This window comes from Stomoxys calcitrans, chromosome 2, assembly GCF_963082655.1.
Source record: "Stomoxys calcitrans chromosome 2, idStoCalc2.1, whole genome shotgun sequence".
In the NCBI taxonomy this organism is placed as follows: domain Eukaryota; kingdom Metazoa; phylum Arthropoda; class Insecta; order Diptera; family Muscidae; genus Stomoxys; species Stomoxys calcitrans.
In genome coordinates this window covers 235,091,224-235,118,595 of record NC_081553.1, presented here as the reverse complement: position 1 = coordinate 235,118,595, position 27,372 = coordinate 235,091,224, and the positions used below count along the sequence as shown (strand labels likewise).

General features: G+C 38.1%; 1 protein-coding gene across 7 annotated transcripts in view; it reads right to left on the bottom strand.

The window, feature by feature from the left end:
• Positions 1 to 838: 838 nt before the first annotated feature.
• Positions 839 to 27,372, bottom strand: part of LOC106095634 (5-hydroxytryptamine receptor 2A) — a 149,999-nt gene continuing 123,465 nt past the window's right edge. For all 7 annotated transcript variants that reach the window (XM_013262911.2, XM_013262913.2, XM_013262910.2 and 4 more), the window contains 3 exons: positions 3,963 to 4,361; positions 1,346 to 1,642; positions 839 to 1,262 (listed from right to left, as the gene is read on the bottom strand). In XM_013262911.2, coding sequence (XP_013118365.2) covers positions 1,058 to 1,262; positions 1,346 to 1,642; positions 3,963 to 4,361 — 901 coding nt within the window. In that variant the 3' untranslated portion in view covers positions 839 to 1,057. The remainder of the gene's footprint in view (positions 1,263 to 1,345; positions 1,643 to 3,962; positions 4,362 to 27,372) is intronic.

Sequence of the window (27,372 nt, the reverse complement as noted above, 5' to 3'; positions counted from 1 at the left end):
TCCGATGGGAATGAAATTTTGCACGACGTAATTATAATATCGAACAACTGTGTCAAGTATAGTTACAACCTGATATAGCTGCTACATAAACCAATCTTAGGTCTTCACTTCTTGAGCCTCTAGAGGGCGCAATTCTTATCCGATTTGCACGACGTGTTTCGCTTTGACTTCCAACAACTGTGCTAAATTAGGTTCAAATCGGTCAATAACCTGATATGGCTGCCATATAAGCGGATCTTGAATCTTGTCTTCTTGAGCCACTATGATGATATCCAACAACTGTTCCAAGTATGGGTCAAATCGGTCAATAACCTGATATAGCTGTCATATAAACCGATCTGGGGACTTGACTTTTTGAGCTTCTAGAATGCGTAATTCCTATCCGATTTGGCTGAAATTTTGCAAGACGTATTTTATGACTATGACTTTCAAAAACTGTGCCAAATAAGGTTCGAATCGGTTCATAACCTGATATAACTGCCATATAAACCGATCTGGGATCTTGACTTCTTGAGCCTCTAGAAGTCGCAAATATTATCCGATTTGCCTGAAATTTTGTACGACGGATCCTCTTGATACAGCTCGCATATAAATCGATCTCTCCTTTTTACTTCTTGAGCCCCTAAAAGGGCGCAATTATTATTCGAATTGGCTGACATTTTAAATTTATTGTGGTCCGAACCGGACTATATCTTGATATCGCTCTAATAGCAAAGCAAATCTTTTCCTTTATCCTTTTTTTGCCTAAGAGGAGATGCTGGAAAAAGAACTCGACAAATGCGATTCACGCTTTTACTTGTCACTCCTCATTTTCGTTTGAAATATAGGTGATGGGAAATTAACGATAGTTGCAATATTTATTGTTAGAAATATCAAAAATATCAAATGTTGCGATTATTGATAGTTTGCCAGCTCTACTCTATTTCAAGGCAGATTTTAAATCCGCCTTCGTATGTCATGTTGCATGTGTGCCTGCCTATGCTCCAAATGAATGAACGAGTCTTATATGTTAGGCTTTTATTTACATTTGCGATTCGAATAATGTTAGTATGTATAATCAACATTCGTCATCAGTGATGGTGTAGCTGCCACGAAAATCACTCAAAGGTGTGGTAACATTAGCATTGGACGACGACGATGTGGTGGCTGCCATCAATGGTGCTCCTTGGAATGATATGGCCAGTGGCAGGGCAGAAGGAGCGCACAAGCTTAAAGCGCTGCGACCTTCGGTCACCGACCTGTAGCGTGTGGGACGACCCGATCTATAAGGAATATAAAAAACAAAGAGAATAATGATAACTTGTTTTTGTCCCTACTTCTGCTCTCTTTCTTTTATTGAACGTACCTCTCGCAATTGCATTTGAGCAGGCGAATAAATGCAGCACGGAACGTGCGATTGAAGATGGTGTAGATGATGGGATTAATGGTGGAGGACACATAGCCCAGCCACAGACATGTGTTGACCACATGCTCGGGCACTTCGCATTCGGGACAGGCGGCAAATATGATGTTCAATATGAAGAATGGTGACCAGCACAGGACGAACGTAAAGAAAACCAAGCCCAAAACTTTAGTGGCCTTCTGTTCTGTGGCCACAGCATTGGCCGACAGGCTGTTGCGTTTATTGCGATTGTTGAGGAAGCTAGAAAATGAGAAAATTGATAATGTAATCGAAAATTTCAAGTCTTAATAACAATTTTGTAAATCAAATGAAATCATAAAATTAGTTTCCAATTGTACCACAAACAATCCTATAGGCTCCCTAATTAGTGTGCCATTTTTGAAATCTTAAAAATACCAAGGAAAAACTCTTTCAATTTGGTTAGGTTTAACCTCATATACCTTCCACCTGCATAATAATTTTTGGGTTCCTTGGACAATTTTTATACCCACCACCGAAGAATGGGGTATATTCATTTTGTCATTCCGTTTACAACACATCGAAATATCCATTTCCGACCCTATAGAGTATATGTATTCTTGATCAGATTAAAAATCTAAGACGATCTAGACATGTCCGTCCGTCTGTCCATCTGTCTGTTGAAATCACGCTACAGTCTTTAAAAATAGAGATATTGAGCTGAAACTTTGCACAGGTTCTTTTTTTATCCATAAGCAGGTTAAGTTCGAAGATGGGCTATATCGGACTATATCGGACTATATCTTGATATAGCCCCCATATAGACCGATCTTCCGATTTTGAGTCTTAGGCCAATAAAAGCCACATTTATCATCCGATTTTGCTGAAATTTGGGACAGTGAGTTGTGTTAGGCCCTTCGACATCCTTCGTCAATTTGGCATAGATCGTTCCAGATTTGGATATAGCTGCCATATAGACCGATCCTCCGATTTAGGGTCTTAGGCCCATAAAAGCCACATTTATTATCCGATTTTGCTGAAATTTGGGACAGTGAGTTGTGTTAGGCCCTTCGATGTCCTTCGTCAATTTGGCTCAGATTGGTGTAGATTTGGATATAGCTGCCATATAGACCGATCCTCCGATTTAGCGTCTTAGGCCCATAAAAGCCACATTTATTATTCGATTTTGCTGAAATTTGGGACTTATTTGGCCCTTCGACATCTTTTTTCAATTTGGTGCTGATAAGATCAGATTTGGATATAGCTGCCGTATAGACCGATCCCTTGATTAAAGGTTTTATTGTCCGATGTCGCCGAAATTTGGGACAGTGAGTTAAGTTAAGTACCTTGGCATACTTCTGCATTATGGTACAAATCGGTCCAGTTTTGGATATAGCTGCGATATAGACCGAACTCTCGGTTTTAGGTTTTGGGGCCATAAAAAGCGCATTTATTGTCCGATGTCGCCGAAATTTGAGAACAGTGAGTTGTGTTAGGCTCTTCGACAACTTACTGCAATTTGGCCTAGATCGGTCCAGATTTGGATATAGCTGCCATATAGTCCGATCGCTCGATTAAGGTTTTGGGCCCATAAAAAGCGCATTTATTGTCCGATTTCGCTGAAATTTGGGACAGAGAGTAAGGTTAAGTCCCTCCACATATTTCTCGACCAAGAATTGCATATTGCTGCCATATAGACCGATATCTCCATTTAAAGTGTTTGCCCCAAATAAGGCGCATTTATAATCCGATTTAACTGAAATTGGACACATTGACTTAAGTTAGGATTTTCGACATCCGTGTCGTATAAGGTTCAGATCGGTTTATTTCTAGATGTAACTACTAAAAAGACCAATAGTATGTTATACACAATTGAACAATGACTTGTACTTATTAGTATTTGGTCCAAATCGGATCATATTTCGATAGCTGCTATGGAACATAAGGTATGCAATTTCACCGGATTTTGATGAAAGGTGGTTTACATATATACCCCAGGTGGTGGGTATCCAAGTTCGGCCCGGCCGAGCTTAATGCCTTTTTACTTGTTTTAAAGACAACTAGACATTTTTCTTAGACATTTTTCATACTTTAACAGATTATGAAGATTCGCAAGCCTGTTTTTGTCACTGGACGCCTGGGTTCGAATCCTTGCAAAAACATCCCCACCTAACGCTGGCGACTTTTGTGAGGTATTTAGCCATGTAAAAACTTCATCCCAAAGAGGAGTCACCTTGTGGCGCGCCATTCGGACTCGGCTATCATTTAGCTTAATCTTAAATCGTACAAAATTAATTGATGTGTGAGAAGTTTGCCCCCTGTTCCTTTATGGAATGTTCGTAGGCAAAATTTGCAATTACATCAGAACTTGGCCGATACTTTATAGAGTTTTAAATCAATATTTGGAGGCTTTACAGAGTTTTTCCGTTAAATCAACTAAAAATTAAAAAAATCAATAATTGACCGTCTTTTTTTCCCAAAATACTTGCCCAACTGTTCTGTCTTATGGACGACTATCAAGGATATTTTTCTCTGAATTTAAGATTTCTCCTCGCATTCAAATACAGTTCTTGTAAGTGCATTGATTCAATTTAGTACTTACCGCAAATTGATGGCGGGTGTTGCAACTTTATTGAAATTAAAACGAAATACTTTCAGTCTTCGATTTCGCCTTGTTTCGCGGCTAATTGAAGTTGGCGTTTGAGTGCCCTGCTCACATGTGCCATTGAATGGATGCTGTGAAGTCTGTTGGTGGTGATGCTGATGCTGGTGGTAGTGATGATTGCCAATGTTGGACATGCCAATCGTCGCAATGGCCATATCTTCGGGGCCATCGTCTGTCACACACTCTCGACGATTTCGTCGCAATGAGAAGCGCAATGGTTGCATTGCGGTTGATAGAGTATTGCCGCCCTTGCCATTGCCTTTGGTGCAGAACTCCAATTGATTGCTTTGATTATTGCCACTTGCAATGCGTACCGAGGAACGTCTATTTGGATGGCTGTAAATTGTATTCGGACAGATTTCGTTAATATTTCAAGTGAATTGTTGCATACACGTATAGTACATAAACAACCGAATCGATTTTATCTGAACGAACATGGCGTTTCAGACGAATAGTGATTGAATTAGTAACAAGAAACTCAATTGAAATAATTTTGTATATAAAGACTGAGCCCCAAGACCGTAGAAGACTAATTGGGAGATAGTTTATACGGACTGATTTACACCATACTTGCAATGGATGTTAGAAGTCATAACAAAAAACTTCTGCTTTATTTCTTCTTTTTATACCCTCCACCATAAGATGGGGGGTATACTAATTTCGTCATTCTGTTTGTAACTACTCGAAATATTCGTCTGAGACCCCATAAAGTATATATATTCTTGATCGTCGCGACATTTTGTGTCGATCTAGCCATGTCCGTCCGTCCGTCTGTCTGTCGAAAGCACGCTTACTTCCGAAGGAGTAAAGCTAGCCGCTTGAAATTTTGCACAAATACTTCTTATTAGTGTAGGTCGGTTGGTATTGTAAATGGGCCATATCGGTCCATGTTTTGATATAGCTGCCATATAAACCGATCTTGGGTCTTGACTTCTTGAGCCTCTAGAAAGCGCAATTCTTATCCGATTGGAATGAAATTTTGCATGACGTGTTTTGCTATGATATCCAACAACTGTGCCAAGTATGGTTGAAATCGGTTAATAATCTGATATAGCTGCCATATAAACCGATCTTGGGTCATGACTTCTTGAGCCTCTAGCGTGCGCAATTCTTATCCGATCAGAATGAAATTTTGCACGACGTGTTTTGTTATGATATCCAACAAATGTGCCAAGTATGGTTCAAATCGGTCCATAACCTGATATAGCTGCCATATAAACCGATCTTGGGTCTTGACTTCTTGAGAATCTAGAGTGCGCAATTCTTATCCGATTGAAATGCAATTTTGCACGACGCGTTTTCTTATTATATCCAACAACAGTGCCAAGTATGGTTCAAATCGGTTCATAACCTGATATAGCTACCATATAAATCGATCTTGGGTCTTGACTTCTTGACCCTCTAGAGGGCGCAATTCTTATCCGATTGGAATTAAATTTCGCACGACGTGTTTTGTTATGATACCCAACAACTGTGCCAAGTATGGTTCAAATCGGTCCATAACCTGATATAGCTGTCATATAAACAGATCTGGGGATTTGATTTCTTGAGCTTCTAGAGGGCGCAATTCCTATCCGATTTGGCTGAAATTTTGCATGACGTATTTTATTTTTACTTTCAACAACTGTGTCAAATAAGGTTCAAATCGGTTCATAACCTGATATAGCTGCCATATACACCGATCTGGGATCTTGACTTCTTGACCCCTAGAGGTCGCAATTATTATCCGATATGCCTGAAATTTTGTACGATGGATCCTCTCATGACCATCAACAAACGTTGTTTATTATGGTCTGAATCGGTCTATAGCCCGATACAGATCCCATATAAATCGTTCTCTCTATTTTACTTCGTGAGCCCCAATGGGCGCAATTCTTATACGAATTGGCTGAAATTTTACACAGGTCTCCAACATATAGTTTAATTGTGGTCCGAACCGGACCATATCTTGATATCGTTTTAATAGCAGAGCAACTCTTTTCTTATATCCTTTTTTGCCTAAGAAGAGATGCCGGGAAAAGAACTCGACAAATGCGATCCATGGTGGAGGGTATATAAGATTCGGCCCGGCCGAACTTAGCACGCTTTTACTTGTTATATATAAAAATCAATTTGTGTTTGTTTGCTTGTTTGTGTGTTCCTTATAGACACAGAGACGACCGAACCGAGCGGACCCTCTCCCTTACCCTAATTTTCAGAAACGCCAGATCTCGGAGATGGATGGTACGATTTCAGCGAAATTTTGTGTGCTCTCTTATAGTAAACTACAAACAAAAATTTGGTATTCAAATTTCGGATGGGGTACCTAGGGGGGGGGGGGAGCGCCCCACCCCAAAACTTACCAAATATATATATACACCATCCACTACCATATGGGACTGAAATGAAAGGTATTTAAGATTAGACATGGTATCTGATATCCAATTGTCGGACCAAGTGTTTGGGGGACCACCCCAACCCCCAAAACACGCCTAAATCGGACATATTTACCAACCATGGCAATATGAGACTGAAATGAAAGGTATTTGCGAGTGAAATACGAATCTGATATATAAATTTGGGACAGGGGTCCACCCCTTTCCCAAAACACTCCCCAAACAGGACTTATTTACTGACAATGGCAATAAGGGGCTTAAATAAAAGGTATTTGAGTGTAGAATACGAATCTGATATCCAGATTTGGAGCCAAGTATTTGGGGGGCCTCCCATCCCCGAGAACATACCCCAAAGAAGACAAATTTACGACCATAGCAATATGGGACTCAAATGAAAGGTCTTTGGAAGTAAAGCACGCCCCATCTCCCAAAACACCCTCCAAAACGGTCACATTTGCCGACTATGGAAAAATGGAACTCAAATGAAGGGTATTTGGGAGTAGACCATGAATCTAACATCAACATTCAACATTCGGGACCAAGTGGACGTATTTGCTCACCAAGACAATTTGGGTCTTCAAGGCAGTGGAGCTCGATATTCAAAGTTTTTAGGGCCCATACCCCAAACCGGACATATTTGTTGGCTTTTTCAATAAGGGGTTTAAGTGAATGGCGTTTGAGATTAGAAAACGAGTTTGATATCTAATTTTGAGGCCAATGGCAATATGGGGTTCAAATATATGAGAATAGAGCAGAGCATAGTTGCTTATATATTTTCAGGGCTTAGTATTTGGGGGACCACCCCACTCCCCAAAACACCCCTAAATCGGGCATTTTTAACGGCCATGTCAATGTGGGACTTAAATGAAAGGAATTGGGGGGTAGAACAAGAATTGATAGCCACTTTCGGGACCTATTTTCTGGGGTATACCCCTTTCCCAAAATACCCCACAAACAGCAATTTTTTTACTAACCATCGCAATATGGGGCTCAAATAAATGTATTAGGGAGTAGAATACGAATTTGATATCCAAATGTGGAACCATGTATCTTAGGCATCACACCTTTCCCAAAACACCCCCCAAAGGATAAATATTGTTCGATCATGCCAATATGTGGCTCAAATGAAAGGTATTTGAGATTAGAAAACTAATTTCATAACCAATCTTGGGGCCATGTTTTTGGGGGACGCCTCATCCTGTAAACTCCCTTCAAAACCAAATGAAATATGAGGTTTAAAAAAATGGTATTTGAGAGAAGAGCACGATGCTGGGTTTTTTTTCAGGGCCAAGTGTCTGGGATACCACCTCACCCCCGAAAACACTATTTTCGTAGCATGGTATTTCACTAAAAGCTCTTAAATTGTCGAAAATAAATATTACAAGGAAAATTTTGTTCCATATAAAGTAATAGAAAGGCGCAGCGGAGCGAGTCCGTTCCAGCTAGTTGGATAATAATTGCGGTTTCTAGAAACCCACATCCGTGCTAAATTTCAATATGGATATGACCATGGCTATATCAACACAGAATGTTAAAATAATCATGAATACATACTTTCAAGAATACGAGTATATCGAGCACTTCCCCCGAAAAAGATGTAAACGACATTTTTTCGATTTTCGTTTTTTGAAGGGATATTGAATTAGTATCCGAGTTGTACCATGTACTGTTTTGAAATGGCCAATCATTTGCCGCAGTCTGTATGTCTAAAGTTATTCCATACAAACCGTCTCCTGCAAAATTTGGATTTTGTCGCTTGCATCATTTTCGTGAGAAGGGCTCAGTACATACTTAGAACTGTTACAAACGGAATGACTAGATAAGTATGCTCAAATCCTATGACGATAGTTATAATAAGGACGTATAAAGACAAACCAATAATTTTGGTTTGAATTAATTATCCAACTCTGACTAAATGCATTTTTACATTTCGGCAAAGTACAATAAGCCACTACATTCCTTCTTTCTCACTAAGTACAAAGTCTAAACTTTTATCCGATGTGCTTTTTCTTTGTTTTTAAGTCGAAATGTCATGGCATTGTATATCCAGCTCACTTAAGAAATTGTTTTTATGGAAATCGAGTGGGGGGTTTAAATAAGCATGTGATAGGGATGCCAATTTTGACTAACAAGTATAGAAGTGGAGTAATGAGAACTAATCATCACTTCACCTATGGCAAGACAACAAGTTTTTTGAGCCTATTTTGATGTCGGCGTTATCCAACTTTGGTCCTTCTATATTTGTTAGTCAAAATTGGCATCCCTTTCACATGTTTATTGTAACCCCCCACTCAATTTCCATAAAAATAATCTCTTGAGTGCCTCTTAGTTTATTGGGGGCCTGTTGCGGCAGCCACTTTCGTCTTAGAGGTTCAAGGCTTTTGGAAAGCTTTAGATTAGGTCACACCAACGTGGCATAATCAAGACCAGTGTAGCAACTCAAGAAAATTATTTATTTCCTTCGAAAATTTAAGATAAACCCTGGCAAAACCTATCAAATGTTCTACAAGCCAAAAATTCGGAGCCACCACCGAAGAGTTGGCCATTTTGTCATTCATTTGCCTCCATCTGTCTGTTGAAATAACTCAACAGCCTATAGCTCAAAGATGACCAAATAAGAATTCTTGAGTTCATGTTTGGATAAAGCGGTGTTCCGAATTGAGGTCTTGAACCCAGTAACACGCAGAACAGTCAGTTGCATAGACCCTTCAACACCTAAGTATGGATCAGATCTGACCATATTTGTATTTAGCTGCCATAAGCTCAATTCTCCGATTGATTTCAACCAAACTTCACACCTATTGTGATAGTCCTAGACAAGACAACTAGGACTTCAGTTGTGCAAAATTTTAAGAAGAACGGTCGATAAATGCGCTTTCAAGAGCGCGTACATATGGCAGCCATATCTAACAGACACATGTAACAGAAAGTTATACTAGGGCCCCAGATATTCGATATGAATATGGATCGTATCGGATCATATCTCTCACATTTATTTTAAGATTTCGTTGAAATTTAGAACAATGAGTTTTGTTAGGCCCGTCGACCTTCTAATCGAATATGGACGAGATTGGACAGTATTTTGACATGCAAGTGCAAATTTGCCCATGAACATTCTACTAAGGAAAAGGGGTAAACTTCTCAAATACCAATGCTGTCGGATTCAAGTCTAAGCTCAATGATAGGATAACTCCTTTTTATAGCCAGTCCGAACGGCATGCCACAGTGCGACACCTCTTTGGGAAGAATGGCTGCCATAGCAAATGGTACAGTATCACACAAATTTCGACAGCATTAGGAGGGAAAACCACCGCTGACAATTTTTTTCAGATTTATAGCCAGGATTCGAAACTAGATTTTTAGCCTCATAGGCGGACATAGTAACGTTTGCGCTACGGTGGCCTCCCTGTTTAGACCGATCTGCCGATTTAGAGTCTTAAGCCTATAAAAGTCCCATTTATTACCCGATTGCGATGAAATTTGGAGCGGTGAATTTCATAAGGCCCGTCGATAACTCAACTGAATATAGACTAGATCGGACATAATAAGATATAACTATAACTGCTATATAGCCCGATCTGCCGATTGAGGGTCTTAAATCCATAAAAGCCGCATTTATTATCCGATTTCATTGAAATTTGAAGCATTGAGCTGAACTAGCCCCCCTTAGTTCATATTGGCCAAACTTAATGTCTTTTTACATGCTATACCCTACAGCACTACTGTGGTATTAGTGTATTTGTTTGTAACACCCAGAAGCAAGAGAGCTAGATCCATTGATAAGTAAACCGATCGACTCAGAATCATTTTCTGGTTCGATTTAAGTGTGTCTGTCCGTCTGTCCGTCCGCTCGTCTGTCTGTGTGTCCATATTAAATTGTGTACAAAGTACAGTTCGCAGTTTTCATCCAACCGTCTTGAAATTTGGAACGGTCGTCTTATTTTGTTCAGATTTAGATGCAGCTCCCGTATATATATATTCGTCCGATTTGCACTTATTTTGCGATATTTTCGTCATTTGTAAACCGATTCACATGAAATTTGGCCCAAGAGTTCCCTTATGACTCCCGACATTGCTGTTGAATATCTTAGAAATCGATTCATGTTCAGATATAGCCCCCATTTATGTATCAACCGATTTTCACTTTTATAGCCTTTGTCAGCGTATTTCCTCACAGATTTTCTCTAAATTTTGCACAATGTATTTTTCTATGATTTTAACTAATATATATGCCGATTTTGGTTAAAGTCTGTTAAGATTGAGATATAGTTCTCTTATACATATTTCCGAATTTGACTAATATTGAAATAACGTGGACATTTGTTAACCGATCCTCACAAAATTTGTCACTAAGGATTCTCTAATGAATTTTTTGATCACTGGTATATGTCATAGAAATATGTTCAGATTTAGAAATATCTTCCACGTATCTCCCAATTTTCACTTTTAAGGCCTTTGTTAATGCATTTATCAATCGATCTTCCCAGCACAAACATTTTTTCTATAACTTCCACAGTCTGTCCGGATTTGGGCCTATGTTTGTATATTTAAAATTTAAGCAAATTTTAGTTTCGAAGACTTAATCTATATACCCAATGTGATGTAGAGTATAAAAATGTCGAATTGTCCCTATCTTAGCCCGTCCTTACTTGTTTTCATTTAAAATTTGTCTATATTGAATTTGCCACCTACATGAAAAGGGGAACATATGAGCAAACCTAAAAGCCCTTGAACTATGTTCTCTTAAATATTCCTGTAGCTGCATCCCTATTGCCACATTACCATCACCAATTTCGAAATAGAGAATGAACGTAACTAACAAAATATTTCAAAAACATTTCGGTCTTCTTCATGAGTCTAAGGAATTTCAGCTAGAAACTACTCTAGAAAGTCGGCTCCATGAAGTTGCCTTCCATTGTCTTTAGATGCTCTTGAAATATGGATACTTATTGCCGTTTATTGTTGTTGGTGTTTGTTATATAAGCACACGCTAGGAAGCTAACATAGTGTATGACACTGCAATAAAAATTCCATAGGAAAAGGCCTTCACCAGCAGATGAGAATGGAATGCTCTTAAAAGGACACGAAAATGATTTTAACAACTTAAATTGTTTTTAGAAAAACAAAAATAGGGATGCGAGTTAAGAAGGAGAGAGAGAGAGAGAGAGAGAGGAGAGCGCGGGAGAGAAACGGAGAAAAAAACTAACAATAAGTGCTTATTTTTATTCTTATAGTTTGTTAAACAAATGGCTAGTAGTGATGATGGTGGCTTTGGTATTCATATTGATTGGATGGCATCACTGAACAAACGATTGTTTGTTTTGATTTCTTCTGCTTCGAATATCAATCAGGTTATGTCTCTATTGCCTTCTTCTCACCCCCCACACCTCCCGAATGCAATTTGAAAGGCAAACGTTTATTTATTTTATATTCGTGGCGTTTTTTCGCATTGTTGGCGTTGAATGTTTGTATGTTTGCCATTGAATGACAGCTATGTGATGGCTAGGAATCGGCGGCATTGGGGGAAATGGCCTAAAGTTTTGCTACAGTTTTTAAATCCGTTTCAGTGGTGTATCCATACTAAGAGAGGTATGTGAGTAGAAATAATTCCTTTTAATACAAAGGAAATCCACTTTAAACTGAAATTCCAAATTTCAATGGTCCATTTTTTGCATTTTTAACCATTTTATTGATGTTTTTTAAGAACTTTCAAAATAAAGGCATGCACAGTTACACCTGATTGTACCAGTTATGTCGTTTTTCAACATTCAGTAAGTTCTGTTGCACTTATTTTCTCATTTTTACCAGTAATATAAGGTATGTATGTATATGGTGCATCTGTTTTGTTGACACTTGCAGTAACATTGCTGCACGACTTCAATTCAAAAGCAGTTTTTAATTTTACATTAAGGCCATGGTTGCGTATGAGTTTTGGTCATCATTGTATTGAATATACAACACTCATACGTGAAGGTGGCCGTCAAGCATGCAAATAAGGAGTTTTTTTTTGCAAATAGAGAAACGCATACCCTCCATTTTTTTGCTTTTCATTCCAATAAGCAAAATGCGAAATATTATGACTATCGGTTAAGGATAACCCGTGCCGCCACGACTTCCAAAGTTAGATGCAGTGCTATCTAAGGAATCCAGTTGAGTATTTAAGGTCCTAGCATGAAATTGTTAAACTAAGAATTTATTGCAGAATCACAAACTGCACCCTGCACCACTACTGTGGCTGTTATAAAATGGGTAGTTGAGCTCAGAAATTCCTGCTGATTCAGCTTAGCCATGTCCGTCTGTCTGCATATCCTTTCAATGCTGATAGTCCTTCTGTCGTTTTTTTGTAACTCAGGTGGAGATTGCATTTGTTATCCATCACGAAAATTTGCATTTTTCATTTTTATAGCCCAAAGACAAACGCTATCAATTTTGATAAAAATCGGTTAAGATTTAGATATAGCTCCTATATATATAATTCGCTGTATATAAGCTATATATGCTTATCACTGCTCGAGGGTTGCCTTTTATATTTCGGGATTGGATAACCCTTGTGCTGTAATCTGCCAACTGACAGCTCTATTGTAAAGCTTGACATTTTTGGGGTTATACGTACTCAGAAAGTTTTGTCTTACGAACGCTATTTGTGTTGTTTACAGTAACTTAAAGGATTCATCTCGCCCCAAAACTGGAATAAAATCGTGAACATTTTCTTGCGATTATTTTTATTTATGAATTTAATTAAATTTTTGGCGATGAAGCTCCATCAAGGACCAGTGTTTATCGATGGTATGTTGAATTCAACCCAGGTTGTAGTTCACCCCAAGACGATTTTCGTGATGGTCTTCCAAAATCAGTTGTTGTTCCAAAAACCATTGGTGCTGTGCGCCAACTAATATTGCAAGATTGTCATATGACCTGTCGTGAGATTGAGACAATCTTAGGCTTTAGTGGGACCAACATACATTCAATATTGAATGAACATTTGACCGTTTCGCGTTGGATTTTACACGACTTGTCAATCGCTCAAAAAAAGGCTCGTGTCGATTGTTCGAAAGAAATGCTCCACAAATTCGATCGCGGTGCTTCCAAACACGTCTATCGTGACAGGTGATGAATCATGGATTTACGCGTATGAGCCAGAAAGTAAGCAGCAGTCGACTGTATGGATGTTTCAAGATGAGCCAAATCCAACAAAAGCTGCTAGCGCACGAAGCACTTTCAAGCAAATGATAGCCTGTTTCTTCGGAAAAACTGGACATGTCGCAATCGTATCACTAGATCAACGCAGAACAATCAATTCTGAGTGATAGACTACCAATTGTTTGCCAGTTGTCTTTCAAAAAATCAGGAAACCAACCGGCGAAGACAGATAACCCTTCACCATGCCACCTCTCACACATAGGCTCAAACAACTGCATTTTTGAGCACTCAAAACATCGACTTGATGAGTCATCCGCCGTATAGTTCTGACTTGGCACCGAATGGCTTCTTTTTATTCCCGTATGTAAAAAATAAAATAAGAGACGCGGTTGATGCGATCAGAATGCATGTTTTGGAATATTTTAAAAAACAATAAAGCGATTTCGATGATTAATATTTGTTTTTGTGTTCTCTAATCCTTAAATATAAGAGGCAATCCTCGTATACCCGAAGACTTGAATTTAATATAAAGATTACTTCATAAATTCTTATTTATGATGGCGTCAGTTTGAACTTCTGATGCAAGAAAGCCATCTAAAACATTTCTTTATGCCTTTGTCTTACATTAGGCTAAAATATTGAATACCAATTGACAGTCTCGAATTTTTCCTCCTACCTTTTGCTACCTCCTACCTTTTGCAACCTCCTACCTTTTGCTACCTCCTTTTTGCTTTCTTTCAAAGCTTTCTAAACATTCAGAATTCTGGCTTTTGGCTACATTTCTTAAGAATCCCATGGTTATTGGTTGAGTGACGAAGACGATGATGAGCACGGGCGAGTGGCAAGGATTATAAACGAAACGAAAAGACAAAAACATTTTTGTGGTATGAGCATCATTAACCTTGAAATCATTTTCCAAAAATTGAAATGGTTTTCCATTTGGCTGACTAGATGGCAGGTTGGCTGTCTGGCAATGATTATGTGATGGAAGGGTTACAATTCTCAAGGCCATCTTGCCGGATCATAAATGTTTAAGAATCATAAAAAGTCCAATCAAAATGTTGTTGGCTATCCAAATGTTTGTGTCAATTACTATTGTTTTTCAGCCATTAACATGCCATTCAAAAGTCTCGAATATTTGGCAATTTTGAACATCTGTCACATTGTAAAAGCCCATAAAGAGGACTTACGACAGGGGGCAGCCCCCACAGCAGCATCCGGGCGATGGGCGATGCCACGTTTGGGCTGAAATCCATTAATCAAATGGCAAGGCTTCAGCCAAGGTTTAAGAAGTTCCTTGTTTGCCAGCTTTATGAATATTACAATTTCAGTGTTTATTTTTTATTTTTCTTTCATTTTTTTTTTGATATTATTTCCTTTTTTGTTGTTGTTTTGATAAATGCTCATACACACCATGTGTAGGAGGGTGGTATTTGTTTGCATGTGTGTTTTGTTAACATACAGTATGACTACTAAAACATTCATATCGTGCCAGAAAATTGCTGCAATTCTAGGAATGGAAACATTCAAGCTATTGGCATTGCCATCAAAGCAGAATATACGGTGCCCTAAACAAAGATGGAGATTGCAAATTTTATTAAAGCATAAGACTTATTAAAAGTTTAGTATGCTTTTGCAAATATTATAAAAAAGATGTTTATATAACAATCAAAGTGGAACAAAATTGTATGGCTAAATTGATTTTCAAATATGACGTTACATTTTTTCGAAAGGTATGGGGGTAGGGACTTTAATGTAGAGTAGTCAGAATCTGGCATTATGATATTGGTTTGGAACTGACATGAAGGGATTGGGAGTTAAGTTTGCCTTTGTAATCAAAATTAAGGAACAAAACGTCCCCTTACCGCCAAAAATTTACCAAATTTAGAGATTTTTAGTTTTTACTGAAAACTGTTTTCTGTTTCCATCTTCTGGTAAAATTTTGTGTCGATAATCTAAGCTGTTATGATTTTACAACAAAAACAATTTTAATGTTAGTGCCATTTTAAGTTTGGTAGATAAATTTAGTTACAGCGAAGAGCACTTACATTATTTTCGCCAGACACAAGCATCTCAAACAAGTTTTTGCAATAATTGCAGAAAATATGTAAATTATCATAAAAATATGTAAGTTATCATACCTTTAAAGGTAGGGCAAACCGCCAAAGGGATATATTGGCCAAACGGGACAGTATTGGACTCAAATTTTAAGTCTTTGGAAGAATAGTGGTCACCAATAAACCCATATTGGTCATCTGTGATAAAATGGGACGGAAATAAAAGACGTATGGAAGTAATGTAAATTTCGTTGATATCGGGTATTAAGCACAATTTGGGTCCATTATTTCTACTTTAGCAGATCGGTATATACGGCTGCTATATAAAAAAAAACCCACGACCATATTTAGAGGATCCCTAACACAAAACTCTGTTCTAAATTTTAGCAAAATGGGATAACAAATGGGTCCGCTATGGGTCCAAGACCATATATTGGAAGATAGGTCTATATGGCAGCTTTATCCAAATATGGTCTGATCTGGACCATATTCGGTCCGGATGTCACGAGGCTTTATACAATTCACAGTTTCGAAAATCTCTTTCGTGAGAGTTTTTGAAACTTAGATTACAAAAATAGAAAGGAATATTTGACTGCGCTTTTTGTACGAGGGTTGCCTTTTATATTTCGGGATTATAGAACACAAAAACAAATATTAATCATTGAAAATCGCTTTATTGTTTTTCAAAATATTCCCCATTAAGGTCTATACACTTTTGCGTCCGTTTGAACCAATTGTCGAAGCACTTTTGCCACTCGGATTGAGGTATCCCCAAAATATACATTCTGAACGCATCAACCGCTTTTTGAGGTGCCGTAAAACGTTGACCTCTCATTAAATTTTTTACGCACGGAAATAAAAAGAAGTCATTCGGTGCCAAGTCAGGACTATACCATGGATGGCTCATCAAATCGATGTTTTGAGTGCTCAAAAATTCAGTTATTTCGTACTTTTGGAGCATTTCTTTCGACCAATCGACACGAGGCTTTTTTTGAGTGATTGACAAATTATGTGGGATTCAACGCTTATAGAATGTATGAAGGTCCCACTAATGCTAAGGTAGTCTCAATCTCACGATAGGTCACATGTCGATCTTGCAATATCAGTTGGCGCCCATCATCAATGGTTTTTGCAACAACAACTGATTTTGGATTACCTTCACAAAATTCGTCTTGGAGTGAATTGAATTTACCATACCATCTATAAACACTGGTCCAGCGGAGCAAATCCTGTTGTACAAATTGCAATTTCTTTAATTCAAAATTCCTATGGAAAACTTTCTATCATCAAATTGAACATTTACCAACCTTCGTTTAAAGAGATCGGTGTGTACGGAAATGCTTGAAAATATCTCTAAAGTTTCATTGTTTTGAGCTACATTGCCAGTTATTGATAGTTTCTATCTCTTTCTCCCTGTGATGCCTCTGCTTTCAATGAAAATGCAATTTGGTCCTTAATGTAGGGTAGCTACATCCTTCATTGAAGCCACTTGTAACTTCGATAACAGCACGTAAGCCTGCATCAGCCTTCTCGTATGCATAGAACTCGCGCATTTGTGCACTTTTCACGTTTGGCATTGTCCCACTTTGATGGTTTCATTTTGTTGTTGGCCCACAACAATTCGACATGGCTGCTGCAACAACGAGCAACGATGACAATGTGCATTAAGAGCCACTAACCATTCCACGTTCTCATTGAAAATTTCGCACACGTCTATAGCAGGACTGCCAGATTTGGCGACTTTTCGGTAATTTGCCGATTTTTAGTTTCAAAAATAGCAAAGTGGCAATTTTCCGATTTTTACTCTAACAATCAAAAAGGGATTGAGTTTGGCTGGGCCAAACTTTGGATACCCTCCACCTCGAGTATAAATATTAACCACATTGCATCATTTATGCAATTATATTAAAATATGGTCCGATTTGAACCGAACTCGGAAAGGTCGTGTAGTGGTATAGTAAATAAAATTCACTGTTCAAGTTGTTAAAACAGATTATTATCCAAATATAGACCGATCAGAACCATATTGGACTCGGATGTTTAAAAGCTTAACGTTGGCCACTATGCCAAATTTCATTCTATATGGCAGCTATATCGAAATATATACCGATGGGGGCCATATTAAACACGTATATTGTAGGGTATAACATAGTTTACTGAGCCAAATTTTAACGATATCGGGTAATAAATGCGCCTTTTAGGGGCCAAGACCCTAAATCAGGAGATCAGTCCCTAAATCGGAGGATCCGTCTATATGGCAGCTACATCCAAATCTGGACCGATCTGGGCCAAATTGAAGAAGGACGTCAAAGAGCCTGACTAAACTCACTGTCCCAAATTTCGGCGACATCGGACAATAAATGTGGATTTTATGGACCTAAGACCCTTAATCGGTGGATCGGTCTATATGGCAGCTAGAACCAAATCTGGACCGATCAGGGCCAAATTAACGAAGGATGTCGAAGGGCCCAACACAACTCACTGCCTCAAATTTCAGCAAAATCGGATGATAAATGTGGCTATCATGGGCCTAAGACCCTAAATCGGCGGATTGGTCTATATGGGGGCTATATCAAGATATTGTCCTATACAGCCCATCCACGAACTTAACCTGCTTATGGACAAAAAAGAATATGTGCAATCTCATTATCTCATTATCTCTATTTTTAAAGACCATGTCGTGATTTCAACAGACAAACGGATAGACGGACGGACATGCCTAGATCGTCGTCGATTTTTACGCCGATCAAGAATATATATACTTTATAGGGTCGGAAATGGATATTTCGATGTGTTGCAAGCGGAATGACAAAATGAATATACTCCCATCCATCGGTGGTGGGTATGAAAAGGCATTTTTATTTTGGGCAGATTAAATTCGTAAATAGGCCATATGTTGATGTCAACCGATTTTCAGATTTAACTTCTTCAGTTCACAAAAGGCGTACTTTTTACCAGATTCGGCTAATATTGGGTACAAAGAGTTATAAGGGACCATTTGTATACAATTCCCATAAATTAAAAAAAAAAAAATTTATAAGGGCACCTTATGAAAATTCTTTCACTTTTAAAGCCTAATTTTGACCCTGTACGAGCATAAACTTTCTATATCCTCCAAATCTGAAGTAATTCGAACATAGCTGTTGTGAAAATCGATTGTTTATGCTTTTTGGGATCATTTGACACGCATTTTTGCCTTAATTTGGGAAAATTTGCTATATAGAGTGGAATTAGACCATGACATTCACGCCAAATCCGATCTTAATCGGATCATCATAGCCATGTCCGTCCATCTGTCTGTTGAAATCACGCTACAGTCTTTATATATATCCCCACATAGCAAATAAAAACCACATTTATTATCCGATTTCGTTGGCATTTGGGACAGGGAGTTGTGTTGAGCCTCTCGATTTATTTATTCAGTGCGGCCTGGATCGGTCTTGGCCCCATAAAAGACGAATTTATTGTCCAATTTCGCTGAAATGTGGTATAGCGAGTTGCGTTAGGCCTCTCGAAAACCCTGTTCAATACGGCTCACATCAGTACAGATTTGTATGTAGCTGCCATATATACTGATCTCCCGAATTAGGGTTTAGGCCCATAAAAGGTGAATTCATTAGCCGATTTCGCTGACATTTAGCACAAGGAGTTCCGTCAGCCATCCCGACATTCGTACCAAGTATGGTCAACATCGGGCTTTATTTGCATATGTCTGCCAAATATGCTGATCTCCCGATTTAAGTTCTTAGAGCCATAAAAAATGGATTGTTTAACCGATCAATTTGGTAAAAAGAGCTGTGTTAGATCCTTATATAGCCTACCTGAATAGGGTGGAGATCAGACTGTATTCAGATATAGCTGCTATAGGTTCATAAATGATGCATTTTTCACCATACTATCACGAAATATGGTTAATAATTAAATTCCAGGTGGTGGGTAGCCAAAGTTCGGCACGGCCGAAGAAAGTGCTTTTTTAATTGATCATTTTGCGCGTTTTATGGTTAAAACTAATGTTCCGATTTTTAAAATTGGAAAGCCGAAACTGCAGATTTTTTTAAATGCTGATTTTTTCCAAATTAATCTGGCAACCCTGGTCTATAGATCCATTCTTACATACGCTTATCCTCAGCGAATCCATAACCATTTGCTTTACGAACATGATGAATGAATATTCACGCAGGTACGAGTGTGAGTATGTGCATGAATTGGAATGGCAAGGATGGATGAATGGATGTTTGGAATGATTTTATTGTACGTTCAAAAAAAAAAAGGAAAAACAAAACAAACAAAATATGTACACATGTATGTGATGGGCCGGCTGCATTTATATGAGTATTTACCAAACACAAGTGCTCTGCACGGAGTCGATAATGCCAGTATATCACCCTTCCATGAGCTACTTCACAACATGTTGTCGATGCAAGTTAAAAACTAAATAAGTCTGTTGGAAGGGATAAGAAATACGTCGCTCTTGAAGTAATTTTTCCCTTAAAATTAATTTTTTTTAAAAAGTATAGAAGTTTTTCTCTTTTAATTTTAAAGCAAGGAGTTTTTTGAAAGTCGACAAAATATTTGATAAAAATAAAATTCAAAATAGTTTTTAAATGTTGACCAAACTTTCGAAGCAAATAATTTGTAGCTTATACTCACAAAAAATAGTTGACCGGTCACGAACGTAAAATAAATGTTCATCGAACTCGCCTCTCAATAAGTCTATTGTTACGCGTGCTGTATGGCATGTGGCACCGTCTTGTTGAAACAATATGTCATGCAAGTCAAGCTCTTGCATTTTGGGCAAAAAAAAAGGTGGATGTCATCTCACCATTCACAGTTACGTTACGTTTCACCTCATCTTTGAAGAAGTACGTTCCAATGATGCCACCAGCCCATAAACCGTACCAAACTGTGACTTTCTGGGTGCATTGGTAGCTCTTGCAATGCTTCTGGCTGGTCTTCACTGCAAAATCGTCAGTTCTGCTTATTTACGTACCCATTGAACCAAAAATGAGAAAATGGAAGAAGCGCGCGATGAACTTTCTTAACAGAGCACGCATTTAGATAATAAAATTCAATAATTTGCAAGCGTTGTTCGTTTGTAAGACAATTCATGGTTAAATTATAGACCAAACTGAAGATGTTTTACAATTAACCAAAACACGAAACGTGCACGAGATGTTTGAAACAGTGTTTCCCAAAGACAACTGCTAAAAAATTACCCTTTATGTACATAACTCAAAATTCTTTGAGAATACACGGGTGGCCAACTCTTCTATAAAGATCAAACTTACAGAAATATTTGTATAAAAGATTTGATTTTAAAAGTTAGACAAGTGCATGCTATTGTCAAAACACTTTAACTGGCATGATGGATCGCGATTTCTAATGCGCCTTGTATCATCATCAACACCTTTGTCAAATTAATTAAGATGCTCTACATACCCATCGACTATTGAGTACGGTGTAAAGCACGCTTTTGTTTTGAAACAGGGCTCAGTAAGTCCTCTAACTCTGATTTTTTTTAATAAAAAACAATTGATTTATAAATCTCCTACGGGCTGCTTGAAATCTCCCACGGGCTGCTTGAGAATGAATATCACTGGAATGAAAGTTTTTTGTTGATTACAGAAAAGAAATAATCAGACACACAGGCGAATAGGAAACAGTGATTTTTTGGTGTAATTAATAAAAACCTTTCATTCCAGTGATTTTCATTCTCATGGTCAAACAGACCCCTATGGGAGATTAATGAAAAATAAATGAAATCATTGAACAGCCTAACCGACAACCTTAGCGAAAAACAAGTAAAAGAGTGCTAAGTTCGGCCGGGCCGAATCTTATATACCCTCCACCATGGATCGCATTTGTCGAGATCTTTTCCCAGCATCTCTTCTTAGGCAAAACAGGGGTCTCAGACGAATATTTCGAGTAGTTACAAACAGAATGACGAAATTAGTACACCACCATCCTATGGTGGAGGGTATAAAAAATTGACTTGTAGCATTGTTTTTAGGAATATCAATTTCTTCAGATTATTTTCAAGAAAATTTTTGTATTTTATGGTCCTAAGCTGGAAAACCTTTAATAAACTTTTGAAGAGTATAAAGCAAATTACATAATATCGGATTTAGTTCCTTTATGCATGTTATGCATTGAATGATGGGATATGTTGTTTTTGATTACCAAAAAATCCTTTTTAATTATGATAATGGCTTAAAATCTCTTAAACAAACAACTACCATTAGCCGTTATCTTTGAAAAATGTAAAAAAGAGAAAAAGCCTCATAATGGACCATCAATGATTCCTGAAATCAGAACAACTACAACAGCATTATACAAAGCACATGGATAGTGATATGTTTGTGGGCCATTTTGCATTAGCAATCTATAACAGCGTGTCTGACGATGCGTAAAAAGCTGCTTTTGAAAACCCTTCACAGAAGCCTACATATGACGACAAGGACTACTTTGTTTTTAAACCAATTGTTTTAATTCGTTCATTCGTATACACGTATGTAACACACATACATATACGACTCGAGTGTTTATGTTAATGGTAAACATATTTTAAAATGTTTACAAGGGTGAGATGGGAAATGGGAAAAATTATACGGCCTTATAGCTTAAAAAGTGGGCATCTACTAAAAGCAAAAAAAGGAACAATTAGTAAAAAAAAAATACCTAGCCATATATATTTGGCCAAGCTTATATGAACACCAAATGCGAAATGTACATAGCATATTGGGTGTAAATTTTGACCCACACATCCCATTAAGAAACGCATAGGGAGTTGGAGTTTTAGCTCAATAACGAGTTCAAATGGCGTGTTTTTGGCCGCAATGGCTGAAGACCTCCCAAATGTTGCATTAGTGAGAGGATAACAATTGGTGAAAATATCTTCTAACCTATATCTCACAGTGGCCTTTAATAAAACTTATTACGAAATCGAATAAATGAGCCCAAGAAGAAGAACCAGCTCAAGAAGTCATAATGGGAATTTGACCATATGGGGTCTGTATCAAAAAGTTGACCTTACTTTTTATTGGGTTGCCCAAAAAGTAATTGCGGATTTTTCATATAGTCGGCGTTGAAAAATTTTTTCACAGCTTGTGATTCTGTAATTGCATTCCTTCTTCTGTCAGTTATCAGCTGTTTCTTTTAGCTTGCTTTAGAAAAAAAGTGTAAAAAAAGTATATTTGATTAAAGTTTATTCTAAGTTTTATTAAAAATGCATTTATTTTCTTTTAAAAAATCCTCAATTACTTTATGGGCAACCAATAGTATTTTAAATTGCATCGAAATCAAGAAGGAAGCAAATACAAGGTCGTTGGGCAATCGGATAATAATTGCTACCTCTGGAGACTCAAATGAGTAAATCTGGAGATCGGTTTACATAGGCGGTTATATCGAGACATGGACCGATTTGGTCCATTTATAATTACAACTGACACAAAAACGAGTTTGTTTTCTTTTTATACCCACCACCGAAGGATGGGGTATATTCATTTTGTCATTTCGTTTGCAACACATCGAAATATTCATATCCGACCCTATAAAGTATTGTATATATATTCTTGATCAGCGTAAAAATCTAAGACGATATAGCCATGTCCGTCCGTCTGTCTGTTGAAATCACGCTACAGTCTTTAAAAATTGAGATATTGAGCTGAAACTTTGCACAGATTCTTTTTTTGCCTATAAGCAGGTTAAGTTTGAAGATAGGCTATATCGGACTATATCTTGATATAGCCCCCATTAGACCGATCGGCCGATTTAGGGTCTAAGGCCCAATAAAGACACATTTATAATCCGACTTTGCTGAAATTTGGGACAGTGAGTTGTGTTAGGCCCTTCGACATCCTTCTTCAATTTGGTTCGGTTCGGTTTAAAAATTGAGATATTGAGCTGAAACTTTGCACAGATTCTTTTTTTGCCTATAAGCAGGTTAAGTTTGAAGATAGGCTATATCGGACTATATCTTGATATAGCCCCCTATAGACCGATCGGCCGATTTAGGGTCTAAGGCCCAATAAAGACACATTTATAATCCGACTTTGCTGAAATTTGGGACAGTGAGTTGTGTTAGGCCCTTCGACATCCTTCTTCAATTTGGTTCGGTTCAGATCGGTTCAGATTTAGATATAGCTGCCATATAGACCGATTTTTCGATTTTAAGTTTTGGGCCCATAAAAGGCGCATTTATAGTCCGATGCCGCCGAAATTTGGGACAGTGAGTTAAGTTAAGCCCCTTGTCATACTTCTGCAATATGGCACAGATCGGCCCAGATTTGGATATAGCTGCCATGTAGACCGATCTCTCGGTTTTAGGTTTTGGGGCCATAAAAGGCGCATTTATTGTCCGATGTCGCTGAAATTTGAAACAGTGACTTATGTAAGGCTTTTCGACATCCGTGTTGTATATGGTTCAGATCGGTTTATTTTTAGATATAGCTACTGTGTTTATCAGTAATTGGTCCAAATCGGAACATATTTCGATATAACTGCTAAGGCACATAAGGTATGCAATTTTCACCGGATTTTGATGAAAGGTGGTTTACATATATAGCCGAGGTGGTGGCCCGACTGAACTTAACGCCTTTTTGCTTGTTTTATAATGCGTTTTGACAGTTGTTCGGGCGGAAAGTCGAAGTAGGTACTGGGCTTTATGCATAAATAAAACGCTCTTCCCGCTAAATGGTTCGTACTTTAACGTTGGCAGCACTGATATACATTCGAAATAATCAAATGTCAACAAAACAAATAAAATAAGTCATTGTAATTTGAAAGAATTGTTTCTTGGAGTTCATAAATGTGATTTTATAAAAATCCTAAGCAATGTTTGCATTTCAGAACGTTAAATCATTAAATAAATATGTCGCGTTCTTCCTCTTTTAGTTTTGTCATTCAAATTGGATGATGACAAACGGTGTTGAAAGGCCTAACAAAACACCTCGTGCAAAATTTCAACCAAATCGGATGGGAACTGCGCCCTCTAGCGGCTCAAGAACTCAAGATCCAAGATCGGTGTATATGGCAGCTATACCAGGTTATGAACCGATTTAAACCATACATAGCACAGTTGTTGAAAGTCATAACAAAACACCTCGTGCAAAATTTCAGCCAAATCGGATGGGAACTGCGCCCTCTAGCGGCTCAAGAACTCAAGATCCAAGATCGGTTTATATGACAGCTATACCAGGTTATGAACCGATTTGAACCATACTTGTCACAGTTGTTGGAAGTAATACCAAAACACCACGTGCAAAATTACAGCCAAATCGGATAAAAATTGCGCCCTCTAACAGCTGAAGAAGGCAAAACCCGAGATCGGATTATATGGTAGCTATATCAGGTTATAAAACGATTTCAACCATACTTAGCACCACGTGCAAAATTTCAGTTAAATTGGACGAGATCTGTGCCCAACCGACCTACACTAATAAAAAGTATTTGTGCAATATTTCAAGCGGCTAGCTTTATTCCTTCGAAAGTTATCTCGCTTTCGACAGACAGACAGAATATATATACTTGTTAGGTCTAAGACCCTATAAAGTATATATATTCTTGATCGTTTCGAGGTGTTACAAACATTTCGAGGTGTTACAAACAGATTGTCGAAATTAGTCATATAGTATATTTTTGCCTATTGTTATACCATTCGTCGTTAGGTTTGATACACCCTAATACACTGTAGTACTCTGTACCAAACACAGAGAAGATTTCTATGCAAATATGGTAGTTTCAAGTTAGATGTGGCTGATGTTCTAATAGGTATGAACACTTAGTGGTCTCTTCAATGTTTGTAACACTTAACAGTGGTCTATGTTATGTTGTTCTCAAAGGAAAAGTTTAAAAAAAACTTCAGCAACTAACATGAAAGTAAACATTTAGCTAAACTGTGGGTTACGTTACAGATGGGAGTTTCCTTTCCCCAAAAGGTGTATAGCGTGGCACATACCATACTCTGAAAAGTAGGTTGGCTTAGGTTAGGTTGAGAAGATGTTGCGGATATTAGTCCGCCCCATGCTACTATGGGAATACACCTAAGCCAGTAATCGGCTTGTTGTGCGCTCGAAATACTAAAAGGTAATCTCTAACAAGTAAAAATGAATAAATTTCGGCTTCTTCAAACTTCTGATACCCACCACTATTTTATTGAAAACTCTACTATACCCATATTAATATATATTCGGTGCCGCGAAGCTTAATACCCTTAAAAGTTCCCAATTGCGGCGAAATTGGGTAATAAATGCGAATTTTATGTGTTTTAGACCTTAAATCGGCAGATCGTTCTATATAGCAATAGCAGCTATATCGAAATATGGTATGATCCAGACAATCTCCTGCAGACAACAGGAGGAGGAGTCCAACTCATTGTTTCAAATTTCTGAATAATCGGGAAATAAATGCGGCTGTCATGGGCCTAAGTCCCAAATCGCCAGATCGGTCAATATGGCAGCTATATGTAAATATGGCCCGATATGAACCATACTCAGGTGAATATCGATGGGCCTATTAAATTTGCTTATGAACATTCCATTAAGGAACGAGGGCAAACTTCTCACATATCAGCGTATGATGTCCGATTAAAGTTTTACTCAATGATAAGGGGCCTCCTTTTTATAGGCGAGCCCGAGAGTTTTCCCAACATTTCCACTGTGCACCACGGTTTACCCCATATGTAAAAGGATGCGTTTTGTTCAAAGAGCCCATGTGAGTTTGTAGTGTCATCAACCACGCCATCATGTGTCCTAAATAAGTGTAGTTATCCTTATGCATTATTATTCACCAGTTTATGAAATGAATTTAGTTTCGTTTTAAGCTCCTTTCGCTAGTCTCACTCCCCAACCTCTACCCCAAAACTTTTGTTTTCAGTTTGGGGTTATTCTTTTCAGTCATGTAACATAAGTGAAATTGCATTTTTATGTGCTTGTGAATGCGGTTCTTGCTTGTCGAATAAAGTTCCGTGTAGTACGCAAACAACAGCTTTCAGGGTTTTACTTGTCAGCCTTTAATGCGCATTCAGGGAGAGAAAGTTTTGATTATAAGAGTTGCCACTGCAGCATAATTAAAAAAAAAGCTTAGATGCAGAACACATAAAACTGTGCTGATTTCGGCTGGGTTGACTCTTATATACCCTCCACCATAGATCGCGTGTATGAAGATCATTGCGCGATTTCTTTAAGGCAGAAACTAGAAAATTATAATGAGATGGGAAGCTATAAATTCCATGGATTTTAGGGTGAGAAGAAGCTAAGTATTGGCGTTCACGAATATCTTAAATATTCAGTGAACGCCGTTACTTTGGTGTTGGTGCCTATGAAAAGATAGCAGCTGTTTTAATGTGCGACATTCTACAGCCTAGACTTGGCACGGTGTAGAAAATGTAACAGTTTCCAATCTCTGTAGGAACTTGGTTCGGAGTTGATCACGCTTGCCCCAACTCGGAATCGCTTTCCGACTCTGGCTTAATACTCCAACTACGACCCGTGGTCGGAGTTGAGGTCTAGACTCCGCAGCCCTGATATAAACTTTATGAGTCCTTAGACCAAAGGAATAACGAGAATAGTATACACCCATCCTATGGCTGATGATATACAAATTTGCTATCCAAATTTTAGATAGGGTATATTGGGGGACGACCCCACCCGCAAAACCCACTAAAGGGATATATAGAGCAGTCATATCAATGTGGGACTCAAATGTATTTGAGAGTACAAAACGAATCTTATATCCGATTGTGGTGCCAAGCGCCTTGGGAGACCGCTTTACCCCCAA